General features: G+C 40.0%; 1 protein-coding gene across 3 annotated transcripts in view; it reads right to left on the bottom strand.

Moving 5' to 3' along the window:
- The window catches only part of MCTP2 (multiple C2 and transmembrane domain containing 2), a 160,775-nt gene that overhangs the window by 57,861 nt on the left and 89,730 nt on the right, over positions 1-13,184 (bottom strand). For all 3 annotated transcript variants that reach the window (XM_036277870.1, XM_036277872.1, XM_036277873.1), the window contains 2 exons: positions 11,874-11,976; positions 10,020-10,122 (listed from right to left, as the gene is read on the bottom strand). In XM_036277870.1, coding sequence (XP_036133763.1) covers positions 10,020-10,122; positions 11,874-11,976 — 206 coding nt within the window. The remainder of the gene's footprint in view (positions 1-10,019; positions 10,123-11,873; positions 11,977-13,184) is intronic.

Here is a 13,184-nt window from a genome sequence, read left to right as displayed (position 1 = left end):
GTTTGACTCAGCGGTTAGAGCATCGACCCGCAGTCCAGAGACACCCGGGTTCGGTTCCCGCTAAGGGCATGTACCTTGGTTACAGTTTGTCCCCAGCCCTGGTTGGTCGTGCGGTGGCAGCTACTCAATGTGTCCCTTTCACGTCAATGTTTCTCTCTCTCTCTCTCTCTTCCTCTCTTTCCCTCCCACTCTATCTGAACAAAAATGGAAAAATGTCCTCGGGTGAGGATAAAAAAATAAAAACAATAATAACAATAATGATGTAGGTTAATTATTAGAACTGCAAAATTTCCAAAAATGGTTGGGAAAAAACACAATTCTCACAATACTACATTTTAAAACAAATAAACACGCATGGCTAGTTTTTAATGTATGTATTTATCTTCTAAAAATAAATCATAGTGTACGGGCAAATTTAAGACTCTAGAGATGGGTAAACTGAGTTTAAATTCTGGCTCTGCCTCAGACAGGCTGATAACGTTGGATAAGTTACATAACTTCTCTGTTCTTCGGTAAAATGTGTATTTAAAAATGATACATATCTCAGAGGCGGATGTGAAATAATCAGCAAAAGCAGAAAGAACAGCGACAAGTATACAGAAATTGCTGGTTACTAACATTTAGTTTTTAGTCTTATTTGACTTTATGTATTTTTAATCACTTATCTTTTACATGTAAAGATATATGGGAAATATTCCCTAGAGTAATAATGTATTTTTCTGCATAATTTGGAATGGTTCTTCAGTTATGAATTTCTATAATTAACTTAACCAATTGCCATTATAACTCACGAAGATGATTTCCAATTTGTAACAACTGGAAACACAGAGATGTCTTTGTGCATCTGTGATGAACTCCCAGAAACAAATTCCTAGAGGCAGAACTGCTGAGCCATAGGATATACCTATTTCGATGGTTGTTCCCTCCAAAAATCCTGTATTAATTTATACTCCTAGCCTCTGTGAATAAGTTCCTCCATTTCCTTGCAACTTTGCCAACCGTAGGCATTTTTGTTTAATATACAGCAATTTCATAGGAATCAAATGGCCTCAGGTTGTTTTAATATGTGCTCTTTTTTATAACTAATGAGAGCGAACATTTTCTTTCATATGTTTATTATCAGTGGGCACTGGTAGGGTTGTGAGACCAGACAGACTTCGATTCAATTCCCATTTCTGGCATTTAACATCTGTGTGACCGTGGGTAATTACTGTATCTCTTCGAGTTTCAGTTGCCTCTCTAACATAGATACCCAGAATATAAATGCTCAAAGATAGGTGTATATTAAATTTTAATCCATTTTAACAAGGTGCCTTTTACAAGGCGTGTTCCAAGTCATGCTCTCCCCAACAGTACTTGAGAGAGTCCTTTTTCTACAGTCATCCCTGTCAATGAAAAATCTTTACTATATTTATTATCCTGATTGTTTAAACTAATTTAATCATTCAAGTTCCTAAAACAAAGGTGCTGATAGCTTGCACTGTGAGTGCTTACTGTGTGCTATACTGTGATCACTTTATATTTGCCAAACCATTTCGATCCTCACCACAGACCTCCAATGTAGGTTATGATAATCATCTTCATTGCATCCCGGACGAAACAGAAACAGAGAGGTTTAGAAACATCAAAAATCACACAACCAGTTAAGAAAGAAGACTGGGGGCCAACCTGAGTGGTCTATACTCTTAATAATCATAATCTAGTGTCAATAAAGCATGAGCCATTCATATGATTATTAGGTTAGCTCTTCTTAGTTCTAGCTCATCAAATTAACTTTTCTGCTAGTTGACAAGTCTTTTCCTTATTGATTAGAAAACTCTTTTTTCTTTGTTTTTAATTACCAGAAATTTGAGTTTATTGAGGAATAGCAGAGAAATTGCACTTTGGGAAATGCACCCAGGAGCAGGCTGCAGGAGACCCCTTTGAGGGTTTTCCGAGGGTGACATTTATGGGCAAAGATCACAAAGGGGACAAGTCCAGCCAGAGTCCAAGTAGCAAGTTCACTGCTTTGAGGATAGAGAGAGATTCTTGGTGGATGTTCATTGGTCTTAATCTTCTATAAATTAGGTATTTATGAGAAACCAGTCTCTCAGTTCTTTTGTTTTCTTGTTGTTGTTGTTGTTGAAAGTATTACAGATGTCTCTCGTTTTTCTCCCATTGGTCCCTACTTCCATGTCTCCAGATCGATTTTGTCCATCAGCTCATTTTATTCATGATATTCCACAAATAAGTAAGATCATGTGGTACTTGTCTTTCTCTAACTGGCTTATGTTGATGAGCATAATACTCTCCAGGAAAAAAATCTTTTATGTTAGTGATAGTAGCCATGTGTTTTCTGTGCTGCAAGAATTTCTTAGCAGTCTATCCTTTGTCAGTTTACGATGGTAATTTTTGTTTTTTGCCATATTGACATTTTACGGTTTTTTTCCCTTTGTCATTCCTGTTTTTTAATTTGCTTAGACACAACTTCCCATTATGCTGATAGTTTTATTTATGGAGTTTGAGTCAAGTGTTTGACTTTTAATTCATCTTGAAATAGTTATTGTATTTGGTGTAACACATTGATGCATTTTTCCCTGATAAACCTTTCCCAGAATCACATATAGTTACACTTATCCTTCCCTCAAGACTTCATATTTCGTGTTTCTTATGTATGAAATGATCTCCAATTATTTAGTGTTTTTCATGTCCTTTCAAGTACAGTTCTAGAACTTCCTCCATTAGGTCTTAAGCATTATAACTGTTTTGTTTCCTACTATTATAGATTCTTTGATGCTTTTATAGGCTTTTAAAATGTTTTTCCTTTGGGTATAACCATTGATCTTTGTTTTTAATTTTGATCTTGTTTATACCTTACCAAGTTTTTTTATTCCAAGATGCTATTAATTTTCTTTGTATTTATAGATAATAGCTAATATTATCAGGTAGTACCTGTAAATAATGTTTTCTTCAGTAATTATTATGTTTCTCTTACATTTTTGTATCAAATGTGACATAAAAGGCTTAATTTTTTTTTTTTTTTTTTTTTTGTACGTGCCCTGAGCCGGAACCGAACCCAGGACTCTCTGGTTCACAGGCCAACACTCCAACCGCTGAGCCAAACTGGCCAGGGCTAAAAGGCTTAATTTTTAATTGTTCATTTATAAGTGAACAAATTCATTAAATTCTTGCAACAATTGTAGCAGTTGGTACTACTGTTACCTTCATTTTAAGGATGAGGGAATTTGAGGAATATTTCTAGTATTTCAGAAATAAGTTTGATGTTTGTAATACTTCTGGTAGGTATTGTTCATCATGTTAAGGCAGTACTCAATTACTTATTAGACTTTTTTTTTTTTCATAATCAAGAATGAATGTTAAATTTGATCAATGTTAAATTATTCCACAAATAATATTTTCAAGTTTTTTTCCTTTTTTGAATCTATCAATGATATAAAATACACAACAAAATTTGCTAATGTGTTGAACCTCATTGGTATTCCATGAAAGGTACATAATTTTACTTTTATTAAATCTATGTTTCTGATCAGTTATTCTAGTCTCAGCAATAAATTCATAACTTTTCCATTTTCTTTTATATTCTTAATAAATGTCAATAATGTAAGAATTGCCTGTGCCTTTAAGATTTCAAAAAAACTTGTTCACTAAATAATTTGGGTCTGTTATTTTCTTATTTGGGGGAGAGGAAGACGCAGGGAGAAAAAGGTGGAATTTGATAACTTTTTTGGATATTTTCATACCTAAGTAATTTCAATAAACAATGCATTCAATACCTCCAATTACATTCTTTAAGATAATTTTCCTTGCTGTTTTTATACATTTACTTTGCTGAATATGGAGATGTATTATATTTCCAGCTAACTTGAGAAGACTTCACACCGCTACACTACCCAAATTCTCCCAAGGTATGTCTCCATATATATTTAAGTTGTCACTCATACTTATCAGTAAAATTTAGTTGTGTTATTCATAGTGATCCCTATATTTCTTGTTCTTTCATAATACTTAATAGTATATGTTTCTGTTTTTTCATAGTCTTGAAAATGGCTTCCCTGTGTAATTACTTTGCACAGAACCTGGGTACTTGGGTGCACCTCATACACTGTTTACATACCTGCTATGCTATTGCTCATTTTTTATCTTCCTCAGTTTCTAATTTCCGTAGTTTTATTTTAGTTCCTTTTGTTGAGATGCTTAAATGATTTTCAACCTTTCTTGTTTAATGATGAAAACATTCAAGTTAAGAATTTCCTCTGAATAACACTTTTGGCCTTTATCCACAGTTTTTTCCGCATACTATTTTATCGTTGATTTCGGTGACTGCAGTTTTGGTATCTACATTAGCTACTTGGGGTTTTTTTCCCACCAAGTGTTTTGATACCAGTTTCACTTTTATTACTAGTTTCTGTTTTCATAGTACTGTGATTACAATATAGTTTCTACCCTTTTGGAATCTACTGAGGCATTTTGGACCCACAACATGAGCAATACTTGACATGTCAATGGGTATTTGAATAGAATATTTTATGTATTTACATGTGTGTATATATACACACGTATTAATTAAGCTTATCGATTATTCTCTAAAGTTTGAGAACTACCACTTTGGTATGCCTAACATTCATCTGAAAACTTGCTAAAAAAAAACCCAGGAGATTTGAGGGGCTCATCCCCAGAAATTTAGCAGCTGTGGGATGGTGTGTAGGGCCTTTCACTATTAACAGACACTGTGGAACTTGAACTTCTAAACATTTGAGTTTTCAAGAACTATCGCAGCCTTATTTATTTTTTGCTTCTGATATTTTCAAAGCTAAACAGAGCATATGGATTGTCATTGTGTGATTCCGATTTTGTCATTTTTTTTCCCTGCATTTCAAATACTTTATGAATATGTACATTTCTATGCGAAATTATTCACATAAAGGTTCATGTTTGTTATAACCTTACTGATAATGAAATTGGCTCTTTTAACCCATAATATAACCTCCTCTGTGTGCTTGACTTATCTTGTATTTACATGTATGTGATTGCATTTGCTCAGCCATTTCTCTACTCCCATGTCTGAGGTATCTCAAAGCAGCAGCGGTTAAATTTTACTCTTTGAATCGCTGTAAGAGGTTTTTCCACTTAATGGAAAAGTTTAACTCATTCAACATTTGCCATCATTTGTGATATGTTCAGATGCACACATGCCATCTTCTTGTTATAGACATTAAAGGAACCCTACTGGTCATTTGTTTTCCTCCTTAGCCTGTCTGTTTGACCATGTATCATCTGCTCTACACACCACAGATGCTTCATAATAATTCCAGCATGTCAAAGGGACCCCATTGTCGTTTCCAGGGCCAACAGAGAAATTTGCCTTATTTTATCTTCCTTTATTTATTTCAATGGACATACAGGACCAGGATTAGGCAGGGAGGAGAGCTGAACATTTGTATTCAAAAATCACCATTTGAGCCCTGCACTGGGAATACTTATAATTTTTTAAAATTTAGTTATACATTCATAAATACTAACACATAGTAAAATATCGATATTATTTCTTTTAATGCTCAAGATTCCAGCATTAACCAATAAAATAAAATAAAATAGAATAAAATAAAATGATTGTGTAAATGTGTCCATTATAATGTGCAAATTTCATCATAGGTGAAATTTCGACAAACACTTGATTGGAAATGCAAATGAAGACTTGCATGGACATTTACCAGGTACACGCAATTACAGAAAATTTGTCCCATAAAACTAATGAAGTGGAGCTGTTATTGGTGCAGCTAGAGATGGATCACATGGGTGCACAGAGAGAGGTGTGGGCTATATGATTACAGATTCGCACGTCGGCCTGGGTTGAAACGAACGCAAACTCCTTTCGAGATGTAGGACCTCACTGCACGGCAGCTATTAGGAAATAATCATACATTGATGCCCTTCTTATTTGCCAGAAATCTGATTTTCAAAGACTTCCTACGTTGGCCCACTCGATAATTCTGAGAGGGTAAACATATGTTTAAATAAAAAAGATTGACCTAGATAGATGAGGAGAATCCAGCCGGATTTTCGGGACACAGTTAGGATCACTGAGTTGAGGATGGAAATGTTAAATAAATCTCTTGAACCAGGTAATTATGAGGAGATGGTGTCTATGCCGAGCATGTTTTGAAATTCTACAATGCGTATACTGTTTTCCAATGCATATTTACTATATTATTGATTAGAATATTTAAGGAATAAAGGAGAAATGGGAAAATATTAGAATCCTTTGGATAATAATTCATAATAATCTTATTTATTTATTTATTTATTTATTTATTTATTTATTTATTTTGCTGCTTTTAATCATGTGTAAAACGTTTTGGATATCTATTTAATTATTTTTAGATATTTTTTTAAAGTTGAACAGAAATGAACTATATAAAAGGATAATTCGTTGACCTGGATTCTTTCCTTTCTGATGTATGTCTAAGCAGACATCTATGCTTTGGACAACTCACCACCATTAATAGATGTACTGATTTTAGAAGATGAACTTTAAATGAGTCAGTCGGAACATCGCCCTGATTAAAAGATACAGCGAGTTCAAAACAGGCTTCTTATTGAACAGGCTGAAAGGCACTTAACACGTCACCATTTTGAGAGAGATTAAAAGTTAAAGAACATTCGCTATTTTATGCTTAGACATTTCAAAATGTAGTTTGCATTTTCTCTAAAAGTCTAAGTCAAGTTTTAGTCTATGACTTGATTAAAGACAATGTATTCTCACAAAAAGTATTCACAGTCTCCTCCAGGAAATCCGTTTTTGTTTCTAAATATAAAAGAAGATATAATTAGATACTGTTCCATATCCTACAGATGAAATAGAGAAGCACTGATGGATCGATTTTTATGATTTTTCTCTCATTTAAACAAGCGGAGAAAAAAATCCTTCTCCTAAGAGGCACAGAACCCAGAATCTACGGGTTTCCTTTTTAACGCTTATTTTTGAAGGTTCAGCCAATATTTTCCCAACGTGGCATTATAACAACCTCTCTGATAGGGCACTGCCTAATTCAAACCCCGCCTATTACCTACCACCGACAGGATCCTTGTTGTTCCTCAGTTCCCTCATGTGCCTCCTTAGACTGACCAGTGCACAGCACAGCGTCTGCTACTTAAGCATCACTCAGTCGATATTAAATTTTTAAAACCCTAGACCTGAATCAACAAACTGTAGAACACCGTCTAAATCACAAGCTAGAGTTATTGGAGTTTCAAATGATCAATGAAATTTAAATTAACTTAAATTGGCCCTGTTATCGATACTTGGTGTTTGGGCAGTTTCTAAAATCGCTTTCCTATCTGTACGTTAGGTAGAGAAGTTGTTCACTCGGAGGGAGGATGCTACAGGAAGAGACTCTTAGACCCTCTGAAAGAGCCGGTCCCTTTCCCAATGTATTGGTTGAGGAACCGGAAATCAATCAGTTGCAATGAACAACGGCCGCTAGAGCATCTCATTCTGCTCAACATTTTTGGCCCCCAAAGTCCCTAACAGAAAACGTGGCTCCGGACGTCCTGTCTTCGCCCAGCAGATCTTTCCGATCCGGGCTTATTTCTCCACGTCCGACAGCCTTTTTGTAGTGGAAACAAACAGTGTCGATCAAATCACGCGTGGCTTAATACCTCAAGCGGTTTTCCCTCACCACGAAGAAACGGCCAAGGTCCTTCGAACTGCAAGCGTCTTCCACAGGCCACCCTACCCCTGTGTCCCTTCTTGTTCCACGCCCACCACACTCCATTTGGTCACTCGGGTCCGTCTACACTGTCTGCCCTGCTGTTTCTGGAACTGGACTTGGAGCCTTTGAACCTTAGTTTCTTAGCTGGAAGGCTTTCTCCAGGTGCCCTCACCTCCTTCCGTTCCCACTGACATGGCCCCTTTCCAGCGAGGCCATCCCTGGCCAGCCCACGGGAAACTGCACCCCGGCCCCACACACCTATTCCTGGCCTCCCCTTCCCGGCTTTAGTGCTCCATAGCACCTTTCCCTCTCTATTGGTTTCGAGTTTTTTGTTGATTGTTTGTTTTTGGTTTGTATGTTACCTCCTGCAACCAAATTCTAAGTTCCCAGAGAAGAGACCGCTTGACTGTCGTCATTGTGAGAGCATCAGCATCTAAAAGCAACGCCTGGCGTACACTGGACACTTGATCAATGTTTATCGAGCAAAATGAACGCATAGATCACGGGGCAGCTTATTGGCAACCTGGGGAAAGTTGAGAGGGCCAGGGGCCGGCTTGCATTTAAACCAAGCCTTTCACAAACCATCCACCCTGTGATGTAAAGGATATAGTTTGAAAATGGCACGAATTTAGGTCAGTGGTGCTCCACTAGAACTTCTGGCAATGTCTACGGCCATCTTTGGTTGACATAAAAGTGACGGGTGGATGGAGGCTGCTGGCCTCCAATGGGTGGAGACCAGGGATACTGCGAAGCATCCTACAATGCACAGGACAGTCCCCGTCACAAAGAAGCCTCCATCCAAAGACAACAATAGTGCTTAAGCTGAGAAGCCCTAAACCTGATCCAGCTGGAGGTAACCTCTTAGAGCGAAGTCAACAGCACATAGAGATTATACAAAGGAGGGAGGGAAGAAAGTCGGTCAACTTGCAGATGTTACAGAATGGCCAAACACATGAAACTTGTACATGCAAAACAGACAGAAGCTGAAAAAACAAAAAAGATATAAAGTAGTGTTCCCCCAGCAAGGAATAAAATATGCTACTAAAGATTCGTCTATAAAAACAAAGAGGAGAAACGTCATAAATAGGCATAGGAGAGAAAAAGGAAACAGTTGGAAAGGACAGTCTTCACTTCTTGTCCCTTTAGACCTCTCTAAAGTTGTGCTCCATGTTTCTGTTACGTGTATTCTTTTAGGGATTAACTGACAAAGTTGTAATCAAGAAAATAAAAAGATAAAGGAAGGAGGAAGTCCCAAATCAGCATCCCCTCGCTGAGAGGGGGCTGCTGCCGGCTCAGAGAGCTCTCGGTAGGAGCCAGCCCTGCAGCGGGGCAGCTGGCTGACCCCTCCCTTCGAGCAACATCAGGGCTATGAGAACTTGGGGAGAAATTAACCAGGCGATCAAAAACAGAAGAGATATTGAAAGGTGCCGCCTGGCCCCCCCCCCCCCCCGCCCCTGTGAACTCCGTGTGAGCTAGTCTCGTCTCGTGGTTCAATTACAGACTGTTCCAGCCCTGATAATGCACTAATAGCTTTGGAACGGTAAGTCTTTGGGAAGAAATAAATAAAGCTGTATTGGCTGATAAGGGCCATCATGACTCTACCACAAACTGTATTAATGGTTGGATGAGACACTGAAATGCTGTCTTCCAGAAGAGGACATTTGGTACAAACATGAATGTCCAATTAATGGGTGAATTCAGATCCCAGCTTTCCTTCTTTGCCCATGTAAGGGCATCACTTGGTGCTTTGTCCTCTGGATTTTATAGGGTATTTTTTGATTCAGCTCTGAGCTTATCGGGCCTGCTGTTTTTCAGCTGGACTTTGGAAACAGCCCCCTTTTTTCAAGAGAGGCTCTCTGCTTCCTTCCACAAAGCATTTTTTGAGACTGAAATCAAGCACGACTACTAAAAAGACACAGAGAACTTGGGAGAAAATGATCTTTAGTAGAACTGAGAAAAACAACACAGTTACCGGCAATTAGTCTCTGAAGAAATGGGCAGTAAGGAGAGAAGGAGGAAGTACAAATACGTTTTTCATTGACAAATGGAAAGATCAGTCCTAGGTATGTATTCCTTGAAACCAAAGGTAAAACAATTGAGAGTGAACGAAAAGACTGCTCAAAACGATTCGGTTGGTTCAGTCGTGTTTGACTGAAAATATGGGCTAAGGAATAAAACGGCTGTTTCCTACCAGGGCAGGAAGGGGTTCCCTTCACCCAGGTTGTCAGAGATAAAGCAGGTCTATGCCGTGGAGACTCGTCAACTCTAAAATGACTCCCAAACTGTGTATCAACCAAGGCAACTTACAGAGAGCAAGGGAATGGAGACCTTTCCGAGAAAGTCAGGGGGTTTGTCTCCGTCTTCGTCGAACACTGTCACTTCCAGAACATCGTGGACATCTTTAACGGGGCTACAACGAGAAGCACACCATGGGTCATATACAAAAACACACACGTGAAGTCTGTTCCGGGAAGATCTGAAAACACGGTTTCACTAATTAAGTCTGTATGTCCTCGGAGTATAAAACTACCATTTAATTAAATTCCAAAAATTAAATCACACTGACTATATTCCCAAACCTTCCATCAGAGAAGATTCAGTCATCCGTAGGAAAAAGAGTCAACTTTTTTGCTCTGCGACATTTCCCCTGTCTATGCATTCAAGAGGAGAACTCTTCAAGAAACAGACGAAGAGAGAATGAGAGGCAGAACGAGGGGGGTAAAAGGGCAGTGATTTGAAAGTAGCTTCCAAGTGAGACTAGAATTCTTTAAATGAACAAAGAATTCACTTAAAAGTAAATGGTCAACATCACTATTTGCTGAGGTCCGTGGAAAACTTTCTATCATTGAAATATGACATACTAAAAATCTCATCAGATTTAGAAACATTTAAAAAATATATTTTTTTCTTTATTGATATGAGAGAGAGAGGAAGGGAGAGGGAGAGAGATAGAAACATCGATGAGAGAGAACACCAATTGGCCGCCTCCTGCATGCCCCCCACTGGGGATCAGGCCCACAACCTGGGCATGTGCCCTGACCGGGAATCGAACCGGTGACCTCTTGGTGCAAACATTTTTTATGATGACCAGAAGCCTGACATCTGCTGTAATAAAAAATAGACCCTCCCTGGCCGGTTTGGCTCAGCGGTTGGAGCATCGGCCTGTGGACCAATAAGCCGTGGGTTCGATTCTGGTCAAGGGCACGTGCTTGCGTTGCGGTTCTGTCCCCAGCCCTGGTCGGGGCCGTGCCGGAGGCAACCTATTGATGTGTTTCTCTCACATCAATGTTTCTCTCTCCCCTACCCCTCTCTATCTGAAGAGAAATGGAAAAATATCCTCAGGTGAGGATTATAAAAAATAAATAAGTAAATGACCCATGTGATTGGCATGTCTTCAGCAAACAAGGGCAACCTGCAGACCTGCTTGGCAGATACGCCCTCTTCCCGCAGATCCTTGGAAACCATCAGCACCCTTGCAAACAAGCCTCACTCTCTCCGTTACACGCACCGATGGCGCATTTCTCCAGTCTTGTGAAGGTACAGTACCCCCGTCTCTTCCACCCAAACTCAACAGGAGTCACCCTTGATGGTCAGGTGCCTCAGCATCTACAGCAAACTAGGCAGCATGCCCAGCCTCTACACGCCTCAGTTTGAAACAGGACCGAGCCCTGCTATGGGTCAGAGGCCATTCAGATTCGCGGGAAGACAGGGGCTCTGGGAACCTTCGGGGAATCACAGATAATCTGTATTTTCCCAAAAGGCTCTGGCAGAATACAAACCTGCTGGTATTAAAATAATACTGTAACATATAAGCTCCTGAATTTAAGGCAGGTCTCCATTTCTAATTCTCTTTAACCCAGGAATGAATTCGTCTGGGTATACGGAAGCTCACCGCTACCCACAGATTAATTTAGTCACTAGAACCTCTACTTTACATGCCTCGTCCCAAACTCCTGTGCCGTTCCAAATGGCCTCTTCTATTATTAACAATAAAGTCTATAAAACGAAAGGATAAAGGGTTTTCAGGAGGAAAAAAAGTAAAATATAATGCATTCTTGGCACATAAAAATGGACGGAAAGTTCCACTCAAGAGCCCCAGGCTGCCCCGAACCGATCGGGGATCATCGGTCTCGAAGTTAAAGACGCCCCGGAGACACTTACAACGTAAACACTTTGTTCCACTCGGGATTGAGGGTTTTGTAAATGGTGTGTGTCTGAAGCTGGTCGTTGCCTAACTCCAACAAGCAGAAAGGGTCGCTCTTCCCTGCAAAGAGAGCACAGACGTTGGTCAGGGACAGATGGATCTCACAGGTGACAGAGGCCAAGCCAACAAGAGCCATGTGCTTCGCCAACAGCGAAACGGGGCCGGCGGAAAGGGGAAGGCGAGCCCCTCTCTCCAGCCAGCCGTGTGGCAGCCCTGAGTGGGAATTCGAGGGATGAACGGGTCCGGCAGGTGCCGAAACTGCAGCATCGTTAACTGATTGAGACTGACACACAACCCAGATGCAGACTTGAGAGCCCAGGAGAGCAGGTGCGCATTCTTCACGTGACAAAGTCCACGTTCATGGTTTATTTTAAAACAGAAGCTCATCTCTCTTTGCTTCCCAGAATCTCTTTGAGTTAATATGGATCATTATTCTTCTATGCCTGGAAGACTATAACCTAGTGGCTTCCACATTGTGTGAGGGAAGTAAAAAAAAAAAAAAAAGTGTAAACATGGCTATTTAGGAGTTAGCACCGCTTTGGAGTGAGCGACCACACACATGTACGATCCTGTATATTTAGTACATCGAGAGAACACAGGCTACTTTGTTGGTGCTCACAGACATGCAAAGGTATAATTCCAAAAAGTCAATATCTTTTTGTGTTTTTTTTTTATATCTATATTAATAGGAAAAAAAATGATAAATGGTGAGGCTGTTACAGAAACCAAAGATAACAAGCAATCAACCCAAAATCCGTGTTCCGTGCCTCAGAGTCATGTGAGCAGGAGTCTGGTGAGCTGCAGAACTCAAGTCTGACTTTGAAGACAGGGCCCGCGGGGACGTGTGGGCACCGCCACCAGCGATGGGCCTGTCCTGGGACCCCACACAGCTGCTCAGTGAGGACTCAACACGCCAACGTTTCTACCTGAAGAACAGTACAACTTCGCCCTTATGTCTCCCACCTCAACTCTTCCTTTTCAACCCTACCTCACTCAGCTTCCAAAAGAGAAAAAAAAAAAAAAGGATTAGAAAATCCAAAACCCAAAGCTGGACCCAGACAGCTACTACGTCAAGACTCTCTCCCCTTTGGCTGGGTCTGGGGCCCTGTGATGTCCATTCGGCAGGGACACAGTACCAGCCGTTGCGGCTCACTGACACTTCGCAAAGCAGCGTGCACTGAAGTAACTGGGGCATCAGGACAGAGGCTCCCCCGACACATGGCCAAGGAAACCCAGGCCAGGGCCAAATGCATGCTCAGGCCCCTGAC

This window comes from Molossus molossus, unplaced genomic scaffold, assembly GCF_014108415.1.
Source record: "Molossus molossus isolate mMolMol1 unplaced genomic scaffold, mMolMol1.p scaffold_m16_p_24, whole genome shotgun sequence".
Lineage (NCBI taxonomy): Eukaryota > Metazoa > Chordata > Mammalia > Chiroptera > Molossidae > Molossus > Molossus molossus.
The sequence above is the reverse complement of the archived record's forward strand: the minus strand, read 5'-3'. Positions and strand labels throughout refer to the sequence as shown.